The sequence below is a fragment of the Agelaius tricolor genome, unplaced genomic scaffold, assembly GCF_023055355.1.
Source record: "Agelaius tricolor isolate 1412-34295 unplaced genomic scaffold, bAgeTri1.0.p SCAF_2, whole genome shotgun sequence".
Classification (NCBI taxonomy): Eukaryota; Metazoa; Chordata; class Aves; order Passeriformes; family Icteridae; genus Agelaius; species Agelaius tricolor.
Window position 1 is genome coordinate 84,337,003 of NW_027269262.1, and position 18,168 is coordinate 84,355,170.

The window sequence follows — 18,168 nt, forward strand, 5'->3', positions numbered from 1 at the left end:
ATGGGCTCCACCACAGCACAGCAGAAGGGGAAAAGCAGCAGCATTGAAGGTGAACAATATTCACAGAAACAACCATTTGGGGAACCAGACACTTCTGCCAACTGCAGCTTGCTCAGAACCACCTAAACCTGAGAGCAGAACATCTCAGCTGCTCATCCATGCTGCTTCCTGCTGTGGGGACCAAAACCTGAGAACAGAATATGGCAGCAAGGAAGAAGTTGTTTTGGAATATCCAAGCTCATGTTTTATCAAGGTTGCACAAAATCAATAGGGGGTCAGGTTAACACGCCCCATGCAGTGGCAGAATCTGAGCTCAAGAGCACAAGATGGATCTGCTTTAAATCTCACATGTCAACAGCACACGCTTGCCTGTTGACTTCCTACTGAATGACTCTGTAATCTGAAACCACCATAACAGCAGCAGTGGACGAGCTCCAGCATGGGAGGAAGATTATTACCCTGTTTATGTACTGCCAGGTTTCCACACAATTCTTCACAGCATCTTGACAGGTTGAGTAGTTGGGCAGCTGGACCTGAGCAAGGAGCTCAGACCGGGGTCAATATGTCACCTCCTTGCTTTTAAATGAGAAAAGGGATGCATAAACCCAGACATTTTTCTACCTATTTACAAATTACAAACCTAAACTTGATTTTTACTTAGTGGCTGACATGAAAGAGAGCAGGAGATACCTGCTACAAAAGCCTCCTTGCATGATAACATCTCAGGAGTGGTTCACAGCAAATGTCCTCTTACTTCAAGTCCCTTTGTCATGGACATTCCTGACCCTTCCCTAGCAGTGGGAAGGTGGCAGCAACCCCAACCCTAGCAACACACAGCTGAGGAGAAGATGGAGCTCTGTGAGAAAAGTTTGCTTTTGACAGAAGCGATCTTGCCGGAGCCCACGACACCCACGCTCTGCAAAGCTTCCTGCCCGCACCATCTTGGGGGTTTGTTGATGTTTTGCAGCCAGATTAGTCAAGCGGCACGTAAGGTACATTACTCATGGCCTGGGGAGGATTTATGGCTTCAGACACATCATCCTTCCGAGCCCGGGACCGGGAAGCCCCAAGCAAGGCTGTTTTGGGGGGGAGGGGAGGGTGGGCAGCCACCCCCAGGGCCCCCAGGAGACGCCCGGCGATGGTCGCCAGGGCTCCCACAGCCCCGTGGCCAAGGGGCAGGTGAAGGTTTCATCTTCTCCTCGATTTTTCGCTACTTTCCACAGCCACAAGGACAGCCTGGCCGCCTGAGGAGGAACAGCCTCCATAGGGACGTGGGGACCCCGCCGAGGGCTGAGGGACCCCCACTCGGAGCTTCCTATAGGCTCGGAGGGGCCACCGAGCCCTTTGGCCGGCAGGGCCGGGGTCACCCAGACAACGACCCCGCTCCGCCGACACCGGGGCGGCCCCTGAGCCGGCCCGGGGCGAGGGGCCCCGTCCGCCCCTCACAGCCCCCCCGCCCCGGCACCGCGCCCCCTGGCGGCACCGCCCGGCAGCGGGGCCGGACCGCGCCGCCGCCGCTACCTGCTGATGTCGCCCACGAAGCCGCCGCTCTTCTCGTCCAGGAAGCGCGTCCAGCCGTCGGCCGTCTTCACCCAGCTCTGCCCGGGGGAGCGCCAGTCCTGCCCCAGGAACGGCATGGCGACGGCACGGAGCAGGACCAACACCGGGACTGGGAGCGGCGGCGGCGACTGGAGCGGTGCGTGGCAGACCTGGGCAGAACTCGCTGCGGGGCAGAGCAGAGCAGAACAGTACCCGGAGCGGTGTGGGGCAGACCGGTGCGGGGCGGATCAGAACCCGGAGCGGCGGCTGGAGCGATGCAGTGGCTGCGGGCGCGCTCCGCGCTATTTATGTGGCGGCGGCGGGCGCGTGTTGCCGGAAGCGCGGGCAGGCCCCGCCCCCCCGCACGTGGCCGTGTTTATCGGGGCAGGCCCCGCCCACGGGGTGGGGGCGGGGCCAGCGGCGCTGCGCGTGCCCGGTTGAGCGCGTCCCCGAGCCCCGCGCGCGTGCGGGGCGCCTTCGCGCTGTCAGTGTTGCGTGGAAAGCGTCGAGTGCGGAATACAAACAAACGATAAAACAGTGTTTTATGTGTATCTGAATGCCATATATGGCTCCCATATTCGAGTTACTGGTGCAAAACATATAAATATTTATGCAGGCATGTTTCCATAGGCTCATAAATATGCTTTAGGTATTTACGTCTTGTAATATTGCACCATATAATGGTATATATTAGTGTAATATGTAATATAAGTATTGCAAAGTTCTCTTTATAGAAGCACACGGAATCGAAATCCTGCTCTGCAAAGGGGGTTAAGCCAGGCAGATCCATGTCACTGGAAATACCGTCATCCTTTTAATGAGGATCACTCGGCAGCTCTGCAGCACAGTTGGGTTCTATCTGCAGGAGCAGATAGAGACAGAAATGCTAGGGAACACAGACACAGAATTTCTTCTGTCTCTTTTAAAAGACATCAATTTAGAACCTTGTGAAAACAAACAGAATAAATATAATGTTACATATTGGTTCTATATAGAGAGCACTATATTTAAAAAATAGGGAATGTTTTCTAAGTATATTTAGAAGCATATAATGTATGCTTTATATGTATTTATATTATACTTGTAATGGTTCATATACATTATCTGTATATGAACAGATATATTTTATGTATCTGTTTTATACATTCATGTGGGCTTATGTGTACTATTTTACATTGTACTATTTTACATTCAGTGCTATTTATTTTCATATTTCATAGATAATTATGTATGACTAAAAGCTATATAAATATATATGACAGTGTTATATGTGAAATATACATGCTGTTTACACATAGTGCATTTGGTGCATGTACCAGCACTTTTTAGTAAAGCTGTTATTTATTGAATGTTAAAAACACAGAGTTTTTTGCATCCAAGTCCAGGCTGAGGGAGTACCTTCCCAGCTAAGAATGTGCTATGGCACAGTCCATAAATATAGGACACTTTGTATTAGGATTATGACCTATTTGCTATGGAACATGTGTCTCAGTACATATATTTTGGTTTTGCCAAGTCAGTGTTACTCGGGGACAGCGTGCATGGGGTGTTCTGGGTGGCTGGAGCAGCTCCAGTCCCCGGGAAGGGCTGGGTGGCTGTGGGGACAGGCCTGGCCTGGCTTGGGCTGAGGGCTCAGGGCTGAGGGCTAAAGCTGAGGGCTGAGGGCTGAAGCTGAGGGCTCAGGGCTGAGGGCTCAGGGCTGAGGGCTCAGGGCTGAGGGCTAAAGCTGAGGGCTAAAGCTGAGGGCTGAGGCTGAGGGCTGAGGGCTCAGGGCTGAGGGCTAAAGCTGAGGGCTGTGGCTGAGGCTGAGGTTGAGGGCTGAGGCTGAGGGCTCAGGGCTGAGGGCTCAGGGCTGAGGCCCAGGGCTGAGGCTCAGGGCTGAGGGCTAAAGCTGAGGGCTGAGGCTGAGGTTGAGGGCTAAAGCTGAGGGCTGAGGCTGAGGGCTAAAGCTGAGGCCTGAGGCTGAGGCTGAGGGCAGCAGGGCTGGGGGGATAAGCTCTGCTAATCCTGTCCTGCTGCAGCCGCTCCGGCTGTGCCGCTGCCGCCGCGGGGCCTTTGGCAACATCTGCTGCTCACAAGTGACAGTGTTACATATTTACCCTCAAAAAACCAGAAAAACACCAATAAAAACGGGCTCTGGAGGTGTGGGGAAGGCTGAATCCACTGATGCTGGGAGCTTCACCCCAGGGTGTTGGCTGCCCTGGCCACACCATGTCCCATCCTGCTGTGGCTCACCTGTGTGGGTGTTAAAGAGGTCAGTAGAGGACGAGGGAAAAGCAGCTAAAAGCAGCCATATCTGAAGGATCTGAAGGGTTCTGGCAGCCCGTGGTACAGAGGCTGTTTGAGAGCAGGGGTGAGCCACAGTGCATGTGGAAGTTAAAATCCAGATATGAGGGCCCTGGGACTGAGGTCTCTTCCTTCTGCCCAGCTAATCCACTCCTATGGAGAAGTGGTCTCACCTTCTCTTTCAGGCAGTGTCAGCTATTTCTTGAGTGTCAGGAGATACCTGAGCTGCAAGAGCACTTTGAGCTGCAAAAATCATCTCTGGCTTTTTTCTTCTGCAATTTAAATGCCCTAAGCATCTTTCAACAGCATCACTGCAGGTCACACCACCCTCTACACATCAGGAGACTCCAGAGGAGACCAGATCTGCAACAGTGGAGGTGCTTGGGGTGAGACTACCTCTTGTGTCCTGAATGTCTGTGGTCATCTGTCACCACGTCCTGCCCTGTGGAGTGGATGTGCTGGTTTTGGCTGGGCTAGAGTTAATTTTCTTCACAGTAGCTGGTCTGGGGCTGTGTTCTGGATTTGTGCTGAACACAGGGTTGATCATGTAGTGATGTTTTTGTTATTGCTGAGCGGGACTTACACAGATCTGAGGCCATTCCAGCTTTTCCTATGGCCATGCTGGTGAGGAAGCTGGATGTACAGGGGAGGCTGGGAGGAAACACAGCCAGGACAGGTGACCCAAACTGACCAAAGGGATATTCCAAACCATATGCTCATGCTCAATAAATAAAGTGGAGGGAAGAAGGAGGAAGGGGGAGATGTTTAGAGTGATGGTGTTTGTTTTGTGTAACTGTTTTGTGTGATGGAACCATGTTCCTGCTCTCCTGGAGATGGCTGAACACCTGGCTGCCTATTGGAAACAGTGAATTAATTCTTGGTTTTACTTTGCTTGTGTAATTGGCTTTTGCTTTCCATTTAAAATTGTCTCTGTCTCAATCCACAAGTTTTCTGGCTTTTACCCTTCTAATCCTCTCCCTCATGCTGCTGGTGGGGGAGTAGTGTGCAGGTGCCTGGGGCTTGGTTGCTGTCTGGGGTGAAACCATGACAGTGGGTTCAGCCAGGCAGATCCATGTTACTGAAAATATTGTCACATGTCACTGTCACTGAAAATACACATCATAAAAAATGTGGATCACTTGGCAACTCTGAAGTGCAGTTGGGTCTGGTCTGCAGAAGGGGATGAAGAGAGAAATGAGTGCTAGGGAAGGCAGATGCAAGGTTTAATTTCTCCTGTTTCTTAAAAAGCCATTGTGATCTGTCACAATAACCCACAAACACCATCAGCCCTTGTGAGCAGCCAGGGAGCTGCAACAGGCAGTCAGATGCTGACTGAGAGCACTGTGTCAGACCAGGACTCAGTGAGAGCCACAGGTTCAACAGAGCAGGTGGTGTGTTAAAACCTTTAGAGATTTGAACCTGCTGTGGCAGGAGAGCTGCCACCACTGGCACTGCAGTGCAGCCTGACTCAATGGTAAAAAATTTTATGACTGAAAAAACCCAACAAAAAAGCCCAGACTGAAGCTCACTGTGCAGGCATACAGGTGCAGAGTCAGAGTTGGCCAGGCTGGATCCACTGCAGGTACTGATGTTGTAGAAAGGGTGTCACAGAAAGAAATTGGAGATACTGCTCCAGAGCACAGACCCTTTTCCTGCAGGCCAAAATAGATCCTGTCATGGCTGAGCTCCTCCTCCTGCTGGGCACAGTAGCAATGGTCTGCAAGGAGCAGGTCATGGAGGGGTGGCTTTCTTGAGGGCATCTCGAACAGCGTGCTTCCACACTGGTGTGTTGCAGGGCAGCAGCCACCTTTATTTACTTCAGCCTTTACTTGGCAGCTACCACAGGTGCTTGAACACTGCCCTCAGTCCTCCACAGACCATTGGTATGCAGGGGTTAGTGAGCAGGGCCAAACCCATGTGCTGGCCTGGGAAGGTGCAGGGATTTGTAAAGGAACTGGTGGAGGCATCACCCTCAGTTTTTGCCCAAAGCTGGTACACCTGTAACCAATCATGGCTCTGTGTTTACAGACCTGGGAATCAGCAGCAGAGGGATTAAAAGCAGCATGTTTAGCTGTGAAAGAACATCCCCACCCTACACCAGTGTGGTGGCTTGTGTGGGTCCCTTGCTGCAGCATGTCCATCACAGCTGGCAACTGCGGAAGCCAGCTGCATGAGCTGCCTGCTGTGCATGTGTGTGTGCAGACATCAAGTGTTGCACAGACATCAAAGCAGCCCTTTACTTGCCCTCCTGGAGTCCAGCACACAACCCACCTCCTCCACCTTGAACCCCTTCAAGGCTGGGCTCCTCTTGCCAAGGAATGAGTTTTATCTCAGGGCACATGGAACACCTCAGGGTGGCTCTGCCATTGCCCAGTGCTGGTTGAAGCCAGGGGGAATTCACCAGACCACAGTTTCAAAAAAACCCCAAACCCCTGTTTTTTGGGCCAAGCTGATGCAGGGTGGCATTGCAAAGTTACCACAGGTTGCAGCTGTGGTGGTGCACCCAGTCCTGGTGCTGTCACTCTGCATGGGAGGGTGGTGAGGGCTTTATTCCAGCAGTATGTCAACATCAACCTTTTAGACTCATGCTCAGCACATACAGATACCACAGGGGAAATCTAACCGTGCAAATCAGCTCTGGTTGCAAAAATGGGCACTGAGGCTGGGGGTGAAGAGTGCTGCACTGGGCAGTGCAGAACAAAACCTGGCAGCACTGGTTTGCAGAAGGGCCATGGGTGATGCTGTGACGTGGGTTCTCACAGGTAAGTGGACATCGGCAGAATTATTGATGTGGTCATCAATAATTCATATGTATACAATATCAATACAATACAATATCAATGTATGCATTAAAGGATGCATTTCCCATATGAGAATAAAGACAGAAACCTTTATTCAGAGCAAACTCTGGTCAGCAAACCCTCATTTGCCACACTTCAAAGGATCCTGCCCATGCAGGACTCCAGGTGTGCTCCCACCATCTGACACAGAGAGGTAGGGAACCCATGTTTGGCTGTGGCAGCCTATGCTCTCAAACCTCAGAAACATACCCATTCCTCTTACCTAAAAAGTGATCCAGCTGACAGATACTTCCTGAAAGAGGCAGATCTGGTGGCCTCCATGCCCCTGACATTCCCAGTGTGCTGTGGCTCACAGTGCTGTGGGAGGTTTTGCCATTTGGGAAAGCCATGCAGTGATGATGAATGGCATCTCACCTTGAGGTCAGTGAGTCATGGTAGAGCCCAGGCTTTATTGTACTACACCTCTTGTCCCTGAAAGTAGCAACTCACTGACTGAGAGCAAATGCCAGAAATAAGCTTGGCTCGCTGGCCTGTGTGCTCCAGGGATGACTTAGGGGAACTGGTTTTACCCTGGGACTCTCTGGATGCTTGGAGGTGTCCTGTGGAGCCTCATCTTTCAAAAAATTCAGTAGCTCTACCCTGGATCAGGCCTTCCTTTGTCCTTAGGCATGGGAGGGGACTCTCATGCCCCTGCCCAGTAGCCTCCCGGAGACTTCCTGGTAGATCTGGGTCCTTTGAGGTACCCAACAGTGAATTCCTTTGGGATCCTTTTGGAAGAGGGATGTCACACAGACACCAATGGCACAAATGCCTCTCACCATGGAATCCTGATTATTACCCAGGCCTGGACTGAGCACAGGTCTAACAGCAACAGCGGCACCCGGCGATGTCTGCTCTTCTTCTCATCTTCAAAGCATTTTCTGCCGGGAATTAATCCTCATACCAGGCAGGCAAGTCTCATGACTCTCGCTCCACAGAGAGGCAGAGTAAATGATGTGATGAAGGGTGAATCAGGTCACAGCTGCAATGAAATCACAGCAGTTCCTGCCTGCCCATCCTGTGACCATTAGCCCTTATGTACTCATCCAGGAGGTAGCTGGCATGCAAGGATGTGCAGAAGCCAGCCTCTCCTCTCCAAGCAAGTTGCACAGCCTGCGGGGAGGTGCTGGGCCATGACTCACCTTTGAAAGCAGGTTCCAGTGTTAGATGAGGTCGAGGAGTCGCTGAGTGCATCCTCCAGTGACTCACTCCAAGGGTCTGGCAGTACAAAGACATCCAGTAAAGGATGCTGAAGGGCTGAGGGAGGCAGCTCTGGGCAAGGTCAGAATGCCAAACCTTTTCTTTGTTGCCTTTGAAAGTCTGAGCTTAAAATTTTAACTCTCTGGGTGGGATCTAGGCTGCTGATATTGGGGTGAGAGGGCCATTTGTGTTAGTCACTAGTGGGAACCTAAGCCAGGACACTGGCCTCAAGGGCAGACTGCTGCTGCTGTACCTTGAGTGAGTTACCTGATCTCAGGGGGAGAAGCCTGCTCCACACTGAAATGGGAGCAGTGCTGAGCAGCAGCTCCTTGGGAACCGGAGGGAAAGGAATACAGTTTCCTGAGCAAATACTTGTAAGAGGGTTTGGTCTGAAAATAAAGAACATTTAGGAGAAGTAAAATGATGCTTCTCTGAACCTCGGTTCACAGGAATGTACTCCTAAACACACGGTGATGTGCTTAGGATAGACAATAGAGAGGAGAAAGCCACAATAGTACTGGCAGTTCCCCATGCACAAAAGACAAACAGTGGGGTGTTGTCTGAGAGCCAACTTCTCTGTTTGTTGTATGCAACGGGCCAGCCCATCCTCCCTTTTCCCCGTGCTGTAGGTAGATCTGAGGGAGGCAGGAGGCTGGCAGCAAATTAATGTCACAAAACCAACTGAGAAGAGGAGCAGCCCGAGGGACTTGTATCTTGTCAATCTGGGAATTATTCCTTGCTTATAGTAAACTGTGCATGATGTAGCTGACAACAGGCTTTGGGATATGATTTCATAGAAAATATATATTTTTCCATGTGAAAGAGTGTCTCCACCCCCTGTTCACTGTATGAAGCCCAGAATTTTGCAGTCAGGAGCTGTTAGTAGCGGACATTCAGTTCCACAATGCAGAGGATATGGAGTACAGAGCTCCAGTGGGCAAGAGGCCAGTGGCATCTGAACCAGTGTGGCAACAGTCCTGCAGGATGCAGGTTTCTCTGTGGGACAGCCACAAAGCAAGCCAAGAGCTGGATCAGCATCAGGGCCTCCCCAAGGTCCACAGCAGTGTGTGTGGTGCACTGCCAGTGCTGGGAAAAGCAGAAGGCACTGAAAGGCACTAAGCTTGAGGCTATCACACCTGCAGAGATCAAGTCAGCAGGGGGGTTGGCTTGGCCGGGCTTTATAGTGCAGGTGAGGGTTGATCTCCTAGAATAAACAATGTAATTATCCTGGGGACATCAAACAGTGGCCATGCCTTTTATTTCTTCTGTCCTCTCTGTGGCAGATCAGGGCTGTGGCTCTTACAATAAGTCTGAAGTTTGCTTTTGGTGTTGCAGTGTTTTCTGTGGCTTTTGTGACCCCTGTGTAACAAGCATTGCTGCCTAGTTGGCCACAGCCTCAGTGCACCCAATTTGCTGCACCCAAATTCTCAATTTTTTACCCCAATTGCTTCTATTCTCTGGATGCCTGTTGCAGGGAGGTGGTTAATGTCAAGCACTCCCTTTTGCAGCCTTGTTGCATCTTCATTTTCCTGTCTCTTGAAGTGATTTGGAGCTTTCTCAGGTAGAAAGATGGTGCAAACCAAGGGCAAGCCTGCTAGAGGACAGATGTCCCTGGAAGGGAAGGTAGGAACACAGATGGAGGGAATGGAGTGTGAAATTTCCACCCTTCTGTCCCTCCAGCAGCTTGCAGAAAGTAGCTGTTTCCATCGTGGGAAGATGCATCCCTGGGCAGGGCAGTTTCTGAAGGTGAGAGGTGGCCCCAGGCGAGGCCTGGGAAGGTGCCAGGGCATTACAGGCATGCTGCCTGCTCCAGGCCTCCATTTAACATCATGAGGGAGAAAATCCAAAATCCCCTTTCTGTTAGACCACACAGCACATTTACCCTCCCTCACAGGCTCTGGAAAGAGCTGTTTCTCTCACTGTGCAAGTGCACATTTCGTGGTCATGCTACAGAAAGCGGTGTGGGGAAAGCAGCCCAAGAAGCTGTTCCTGGCTGGCTTTGAAGGTGCCCCTTAGCTGACCCTCTTGCCCCTTAGATGTTTCTAACCCAGAACTACCTGTTTTACAGACCAGGTAATTTTCCATCTGTGAGAAAGCACTCTCCTGCACCAGCAGGTGCTTCCATGAAAGCCAGAGTGTAACTGCTAAGTCTCGATGAAGACCCCACAGGAGTTTCTCTGGATGCTCACCTCCATTTTGGCAGAAAGTTCCAGCCTGGGTTGCTCTACATTTTGCCTGCCTCAACACCAGCTGGGCAGTGTCAGTGGGACACAGTGAGCATCCCTGCCTGAGAGAGGAGCTCTGAATAAAGCTGCTCTGAGGTAGCTGCATCTCATGGGTGGCCAGTGCCCGGTGCAGCCTCAGGAGCTGGTTGCAAGGAGCAGCAGGGTGATTTGCTGTGTAAAAACCCTACGGTTATTAGAGAGTTCCGATCCTCCACGCTGTTGGTAGGATACACAACTTTTCCTAAACACAGCCTGTCCAGCCACATTCCTGAAGAACACATTCCTTGCCAGCAAAGCTCACCCAGAGTGTGTCCAGGAATAGCACTGCAGCTTCATGTGGGACCTCTCCCAAATACATCTTTAATTGAATGGGGCCACTTGGCCCATGTGCTTGAACTCAGACCAGGACCAGTATTGTAATTACTGGTCTTCTTGCCATTTCCTACCCAAGGCCATCTATTTTTTATCTCTCACATCTATGACTTATAAGCACCACTATTTCAGCTTTGTTTTCTGTATCACTGCCCTGTTTTGGGCTGCCCCTTGGGCAGCATGGGTGCCAGTGACCAGGGACACTGGTGGAGTCACCTTCTTGAGTTCGTATAGTTAAGGCTTGTTGTTGTGCACCCAGAGGTACTAATTTCTGTCTCTGAAGCCACATAGCTGAGATTCAGTTGGCTGTTCGTAGCCACAAAGAATGCTTTGCTGGAAGGAGAGTTGCTGGCTCTCTGATTTTTATCATAAGCCCTGTGATAGCTGGCTTTCTCTTGACAGTACCAATATCTGGAGCATAGTTTTGGGGTGAGAAGCTCAGCTTTCAGTTAAATCCAGAATGCACATTTAGAGCCCTGACAATTGCAGAGAAAATACAAAGTAACTTCCAGGCATGCTCCCATGACTCAGAAAATGCAAATTACCCCGTATTTTGGTTAAGAAGACAATCAAGAAGGAATACTATGTTTTTTTAAGGCTGCACAGTGATCCTAGACTATTTGGCACTGGCAATCTCAGGGAAAGATGCCAGTGTATCAAGCTTTTTTGTTATGGAGAAGTTCTGGCATAATTTTGAGACCCAGGACCGCAGGGATTTAGGTGTCCTGGAACAGGTGACAAACTCTTCCTTTCACTACTAGGCCATGCTTAGCAGGGCACAGCTGCTCAGTGGGCTACCTCTCATGCCCAGGACCTTTCAGAGGAGGAGGTAGGAGGCAGCATACTAGTCTGGGTCCTTTCTCTTGCTCTGCTTATCACTGCCCACAGACAGCCTTAATGCCAGCACTCTTAATCTGAATATATACAAGTAAGATATTTTTGTAATACTTTTCTTTTTTTATGAGCAATTTTCATGAAAACTGAGCTTTTTCTTACCAGAGCTCCTGCTGAAGGCCCACTGCACATGTGAGTTTTCCCCTTCCAGTAGGTACTGAAGACATTAGTTATGGGCTTTGGCTTCATCTCTCTCAGACTTGGTATTGCTCCAGTGCAGGCAAAGACTTTAGGGCTCAGCAGCAACAGTTTTAAATACTTATTTTGTGCTTCTCTGTGCTGTGTGCAGACATAACCACAGTGGTCAACCCCTGCTTTCAACTTCCCCTTTGGTGCCTTGTGATGTTTACATGGCATGCAGTGTTCTGCAAGCATCAAACAAACAGAAATAAAAATCAGTGTTGGTTTGCTTTTTAGGAGCAACCCCTGGAGTCAACAGCCATTCACTCCTTGTAACCTTTAACTCTCACAACATGAAGGGGCTTTACAGAAGAAATAAATAGAATATCAGCTTAGGGTTCCCATGTGTCTTCTTATGAAAGCATTAAAAATCTCAACGCAGCATGAGAATGAAGCAATAAAGCATCTGGACTTTCTTGGCCAGGCACAGAGTTGAGCATGCCTGATTTTTCCACAAAGCAAGTGGATTTGCAGAGAAAAGTGCCAAGTAGTCACAGCAGTGTCACTGTTATTACAAGGATGGATTTTTCAGCACACACTGTGCTGAAGTGATGATGGGTGGCTACTGCATTTTTGAGAGCTCCTTGATTTTCTGCATGCAATGGGAACTCAATTTCTAGAAGACACTGGCAAGGGGGAGGCAGTCCAGAGATAACCCAAGAGAGATACTCTGCATGTTTTTCATCAGTCCACAGCTGGTAGCTGCAAAGAAAGGGCACAATACTGATACCTGCAAAAGGAGGAATGAAATCAGAGTAAGTATTTCTTTGGCTGCAAAATCTTTTCCAAGACTTAGCTAAGAAAGAGGAAGTCTTCTTGTAAAATAGAAGGAAGATTTTAGTACCAGATATATCTTTATAAATACATATCTAGTGGCTTGTTTTTTTAAATTTGAAAATATCACTAAAACTGCAGGAAATAAAAAAAAACCTCTGCTGCTTTGAGGGTCTTCCCATTCAGGAGACAGGAATTATATAGCCTTGTGCTCATCTCAACACTTGAGTGATAGGCAGAAGCTTTTTTTAGAGAATATCACAGGTTCCTTTCACAAAGATCAAGGAACAAGCCGTGATAATACCTCAAGGTCACAAAAAGGCCCCTTTATATTCTGCAGTGGTTCAGATGGTTGAAGTTGATGGAAAAAATTATTAATCTGGGCCATAAGAAAATTGTGATACAAGACTGCAGGACTCTGAATAACTCAGCAAATTCAGTGGGTTTGTAAGTCAGTTGTCCAAACAGGCCACCTGCATAGCTGGAACATCGATTTTGGCTTTTTACTTTGGCAAGAGCTGCTGCCCACTAAGAGCCCCTGAGCTCTGCAGAAGCAGTTAGGCGCTTTACCCAGCCATTGCAAACCGATCTTAAAGGGGAAAAAAGTTACCTGTCATTCTTTGTTGGCTCATGGTAAGATATGTGAGCTGCCACATTACAATTAAAGGCCAGTTGAGGAGAAAATTTTGTTTCTCTGATCCAAAATGCATCACCTGGCCTAGAAGAGGACTTTTCTTCTGTTTTATGATAGCCAAGGTGCAAAATGGCCTGGGTTTAACTAGTCCCTGGGCACAAGGAGAGCTGGAGGAATGCTGTGGCTCCATGCTTCTTATGTGCACCAGCTATAGAGTGATGGAATCAGCCTCCCACTCAATCAGAGCACCTTGGTTCCTGGAGTCAGAAGTCTGCTCTTAGGACATTTATCCTGAATCAGCTCACAGGATGGAGATTCTTACATTTCACTAACTCCAAGAAAAAAATTATCAGCTGAGTCTGTCCCAGCCTGCTCTTTAGGTTACAGGTTCCTGGGAGCAGGAGTAGCTTTTTTTTCAGAGCTATATTCTCTAATTGGATTTCCCACTCATATTGTATCAAAAAAAGGTGAGTTCTCATAAATTTGCATTTAATTTTATGGTTCTCCTGCTCTAACTCATGAGGCATTTGCCCAGGCTAGGTGGGACACAATATCTGTATCTATCTGAGAGTTCAAAACACTCTCTTCTTCAGCTGCCAGAACAGCTAATGTGGCATCTGCAGCTGCTGTTGGCAACTTTCCCACTGATATCAGTGCAGCAGGTTTTGATCTTAAATTTGCTCTGTGTGTCCCTAAAGAATACTCCAGCTTGAAACTCTGTGGTGGTTCAAATGAGGCTTTTTGCTGATGGCCGCAGTCCCCTTCCTCCAACCCTGCTGCCTAGAGGCAGAGCTGGTGGTCAAGAAAAAAGATTTCCCAGAAGATATTGTGCTATGTATTGGAGGGTGCTGAGCACTGTGCAGTGTGTGCTGACTTTTAAAGCGTGACCACTGTAAGTTCACCAGCTGGAGCACAGGGAAGGGAAACGCTTCTGGATCCAAGTTTAGTGATCAGCTATTCCATTGAACATGAAACTCCTGTGAGTTCTTATAGCATTCATCTTTTGGTTGAATATCTGGCAAGAATTTCAGCAAAATTAATTTCAGATAATACAACTGAGGTTAACTTAATGGAGAAAAAGCCTGGAAAACTTTTCTGGAAGGGGATGTGTTGCGTGTATGTTTATATCTATATCCATTATGGGAAGGACATTAGCTCTGGTGTGGGAGGGTAATGACAGACACATGGGCCCTGACAGAGCTCCTGTCATGTGTCTGTGGAAAATACGTATCATCCAAGGCAGTGTGTAACGTAGGAGAATTAGGAAACCTTGAAGAGGTGACAGCTGATTAAACAGCTGAAGTTTTAGATCTCTCTGAGCTATTTGATCTGCAAAGATACATCATAAGACAGCTACCTTAAGCTGCCTGATACCAGTTTCCCCCCCCCCCCCCCCGTTCCCAGGCACTGCCTTTTACCTTGTACAAAGCTGTTACTGTTTAGTCTGTGCAGAAACAGCCTTTGTCATCATATCTTCCAGCTAAATTAGATCATTGTAGCAGTGTAGACCATATACAACCCTGCAAGCCAGAACATAAATTTAATAATTTTCCCATAAAACTAATTTAATAATGTCTTTGGAGCAAGCATCCTTGCTGTCTTTGATACAGACCATTTAAGTTGAAGAAAGAAAGGGAAGGTAAGTTCAACTTAAAATCTTCAGTCCCAAGATTAGCCCCAAAGCATTCATGTCATCAGAGTAGGAAACCACCTTATCTTCTGGTGTGGTTTCACTGTAGCTGAATGCTTAAAGAATGACTGATACCATGAGAACATTTGATCCCTATTCAGCCTTCCCCAGTGCTGGGATTTGTGCAAGATCACAGTCAAATGTATTTCTCAGGAAAAGTCAACTGGGGATACCACTCAACTCCCTTATCTTGATGGACCTTCAAAGCCATTCTCCATCCCAATACTCAGCTTTATCTGGATATAAACAGATATGCTCAGTGCATCTCTGGGCCATCTTCCCCACATGGTCACACTGTACCATCATCAGCTGTTTCAGCAGAAGTCAGTGTAAAACCAAAATGGCTGAAAGATTTGTAGGCTGTAAAGAAGGGACAAAATGCAAAGCACAGATGGATGCTATTCCCGGAGAGGAGGGGAGTGCCTGGGGGGGAATTTGTGCTCCGTGTTGATCCTTCTTTACTGAGGTGTATGGGGTCTGGATGGACCTTCCTGAGAGAGCCTTGGGTAAAGACTTGAGGATTTTGATGATATCAATTGTGCTGTGAATTTGTGAGCCACTGCACACTGTTAGGAAAGCCACAGTGCCTCTAGAAAGGGGAGCCCATTTTCTGTCCTGGCAGGGGCTGAGGTATGGAGAGCAGAGGATCCTGCCTGATCTATCTGACCAAGCCCACATAATAGGCTTCACATCAGAGGCAGACAGTAATTGCAGTAACATGGGCTTAGTGGTGAAAGCACAGATTGCCACAGGTACACCCCAGCTGTGGAAAAGAGCATTGTCTCTTCTTATTGCTCCTCACCACATAGGACTTCATTTTATAATTTAAAATTGTAGAAATTGTAATTGGCACGACAGATCAGAACCAACAGATGAAACGAAACCTGATAGCCCCTCCCTGCTTTTTAAAATAATATTCCAAAAATATCCCCCTGTTTCTCAGGCACGGATATCACAAAGGGCAGAAGAGGACATCGTCTCCCAGACTTTCTCTTTCCTCCATCTGTAGCTTATGTGTTGTCTATACCATGTGCCTAAATATTTCCATCATTGACAACAGAAAGGAAAAAGGGGCATTCTCAGCAGGCAAAATGTCTGGCTGCAATATTTCCACCAGGAAAAGGTTAAATTCAACTGTATGACTTTTTTCATGAAGTTCCTGCTTTCCAGGGAAACTCTGTGGTTAGAAATATTAAGAGGTTGCTACAATTGTGATGTTACCTCAGTGTGCCCCAGGAGACAGGTTTTTTTATTTCTCTGCCTTTCTGTCCTTTTCTATGGGCTGTCCTTATGAGACACTTAAAGTCTTCTGTGATGCACCAGCATCAATGACTCTCATAATACACCATCTTTTTTCTCTGGGAGGACAACTCCAGTGCTTCCTGGGGATTTTGTTCCTAACCAGTGAAATGGTTCATACAACTGGCAGCATAAAATGCATTAACAACAGGTTCCATAATGTTTACTGGGGATACTGAAAGGTAGCCCTGGAATTATGCCTCTTCATATGGAAATCTAATTTTCTGACCAACTACCTTCATGGTTTTAATTTACTTCATCCTGCACATGCTATCAGCAGCAGTCAGTCTGGTAGCAAGCTGTAGGTATTTCCCTAAAAAAAGCCAGACAGAGATTACATACAGGACTGGAACAAACTAACCTGATGCAAAAGACATGCAAAAGAGCAAAAAAATGAGCCTGCACATAAGCCTGCACACATCAGGATGCAACTGATTCCTGCAAATAAACTGTATCAGTCAGACCATTATTCTGGTTTGCTGGACTAACAGAGTGAGATAAAAACTCAAGTGGCAGATACCACATTTGTAGCCTAGAATGTACTTCTTGGACTAAATTCAAAGACTAAAGTACAGTGTCAAAGGTAGGAGCTTATCCAGTAACAGGTTGGTATGTTCTTCTGCAAAGACATTGCTTTTACCAGTGAACCAGAAGGACATCTTTTCTCAGAAAACACTGCTGTGAACTTTAGAGACATTGTGTTATATCCAGTGCTCATCTCTCTGACATGTTGGACAAAAAGACTCTATCCAGAATAATAAGGTAATTGTCTGCAATTTAGCATATTAAGCAATCTGGTCTTAAAAGCCGTCAGAGGACGGGAGGACTTAGCCCCTATTACAGGCAAACATGGTGTGTGTTTTAGTGGTGCAGGTAGCACTAGAACTGCCCCCTCTCAAAGAGATGATATTATGCCCAATACAAAATTGGCATCAATTTTCTGAGACCAATTGTCTCAGTATTTAGTATTTGGAGAAGAATCCTGCTGGTCCTCCATTATATGTTCCAGACATTTTTCATTCCCTCTCAGATAAAATGCCCTGCTGATCTAATGGTAGAATTTGGCTCTCAAAGCTAGAAAGCTCCAACTGTAGCCAAAATAATATCCTAAAATAGACAGAAAAATGAGAAAGCAGAAATGTTATTTTCCTCTTTCAAAAGTTTCAGCAGGAAGCTAGCAGTGAGAAACCACTAAAATGGCTCTCTCCCAACTACCTCTCCCAGTCTGGGCATTGCCTGAAATGCTCAAAAGATCCCTTATCCTAAGGTCCAAAGGCACCTTGGTTTCATGCCTGTGTCTCCGGTGTCACTGGAAACCACCTTAAGTTAATTGAGCTCAGGATTTGGTCTTTCTGTGTGAATCAGTTCTAGGGAAGCTGACAGCTACAAATCCCTGTGTTTTTGTTCTGATGAAAACAGCCTGAAGATCTAAATTTAACATTTGGTTTCACAATGCTCATTTTTGACTGTAAGTAAAATCACCCTGGAAAAATAGCTTAGAATAGGAAGAGATATGTTTTCCGGATGCTGGAAAAGTGAATGAAAAAAAAGCAAGCATGACAAATTTATCCTCATTCACAATTTAGGTTGCTTTTTACTCTCTGCTTGGTATCGTTGGATAAATACAGTGAATAAAAATTGCACTAGTTACAGAAGGTATTCATCATTTCTGACCCCATTTCAGAGGAAGATGTAGCACATATCTGTGGTGTTTGGGTCACAGGAAACAATGCCTGCAGATCAAATCTGTGTTGTGAATGGGTTTTTTCACATGAGGAAACCAGGCAGAATATTTTCCAAGATGAAGAAGATTCTTCTTCATGCAAACATTTGTTCTGATTAATTTCTTCTTGTAGACAAATTATCCCTTTCACTTACCCTATGGTCACATTACTACACTTTAGCAATATAAAGAGACCATGGAGTGGATGTAAATATAATTTATAGTTGAAGAATGGCATAAATCACCTGCACATTATGAGGCAATCTAGTGTAAATAAGACTGGGGCCTCTACAATGAAAATCTGCTCCCAAGAGTGATAAATGGCATTTTCTACTCAGCTTTTTGTATTTGAAACAATGTCTGCTTCCAAATAAGCCCAGATGGATTCCAGAGGATGACCTGATCCTGCTCTTCCTAGTGCGTTGTCAGCAGTTCACCAGGCTCTAGCCATTCAAATTCATGGAAGATGTTCATATGCCCTTGGAAACAGGATTTTTATTTGGGAACATCCT

At 47.3% G+C, this 18,168-nt stretch overlaps 1 protein-coding gene across 3 annotated transcripts in view; it reads right to left on the reverse strand.

Annotated features, from left to right (window-relative positions):
• Positions 1 to 1,905, reverse strand: part of FBXO32 (F-box protein 32) — a 42,912-nt gene extending 41,007 nt beyond the window's left edge. For all 3 annotated transcript variants that reach the window (XR_011678393.1, XR_011678392.1, XM_071421750.1), the window contains exon 1: positions 1,522 to 1,905. Coding sequence is in view for 1 of the 3 variants with exons in the window: in XM_071421750.1 (XP_071277851.1) it covers positions 1,522 to 1,637 (116 nt within the window). In the remaining 2 variants the exon portion in view is untranslated. The remainder of the gene's footprint in view (positions 1 to 1,521) is intronic.
• Between the last annotated feature and the right edge of the window lie 16,263 nt (positions 1,906 to 18,168).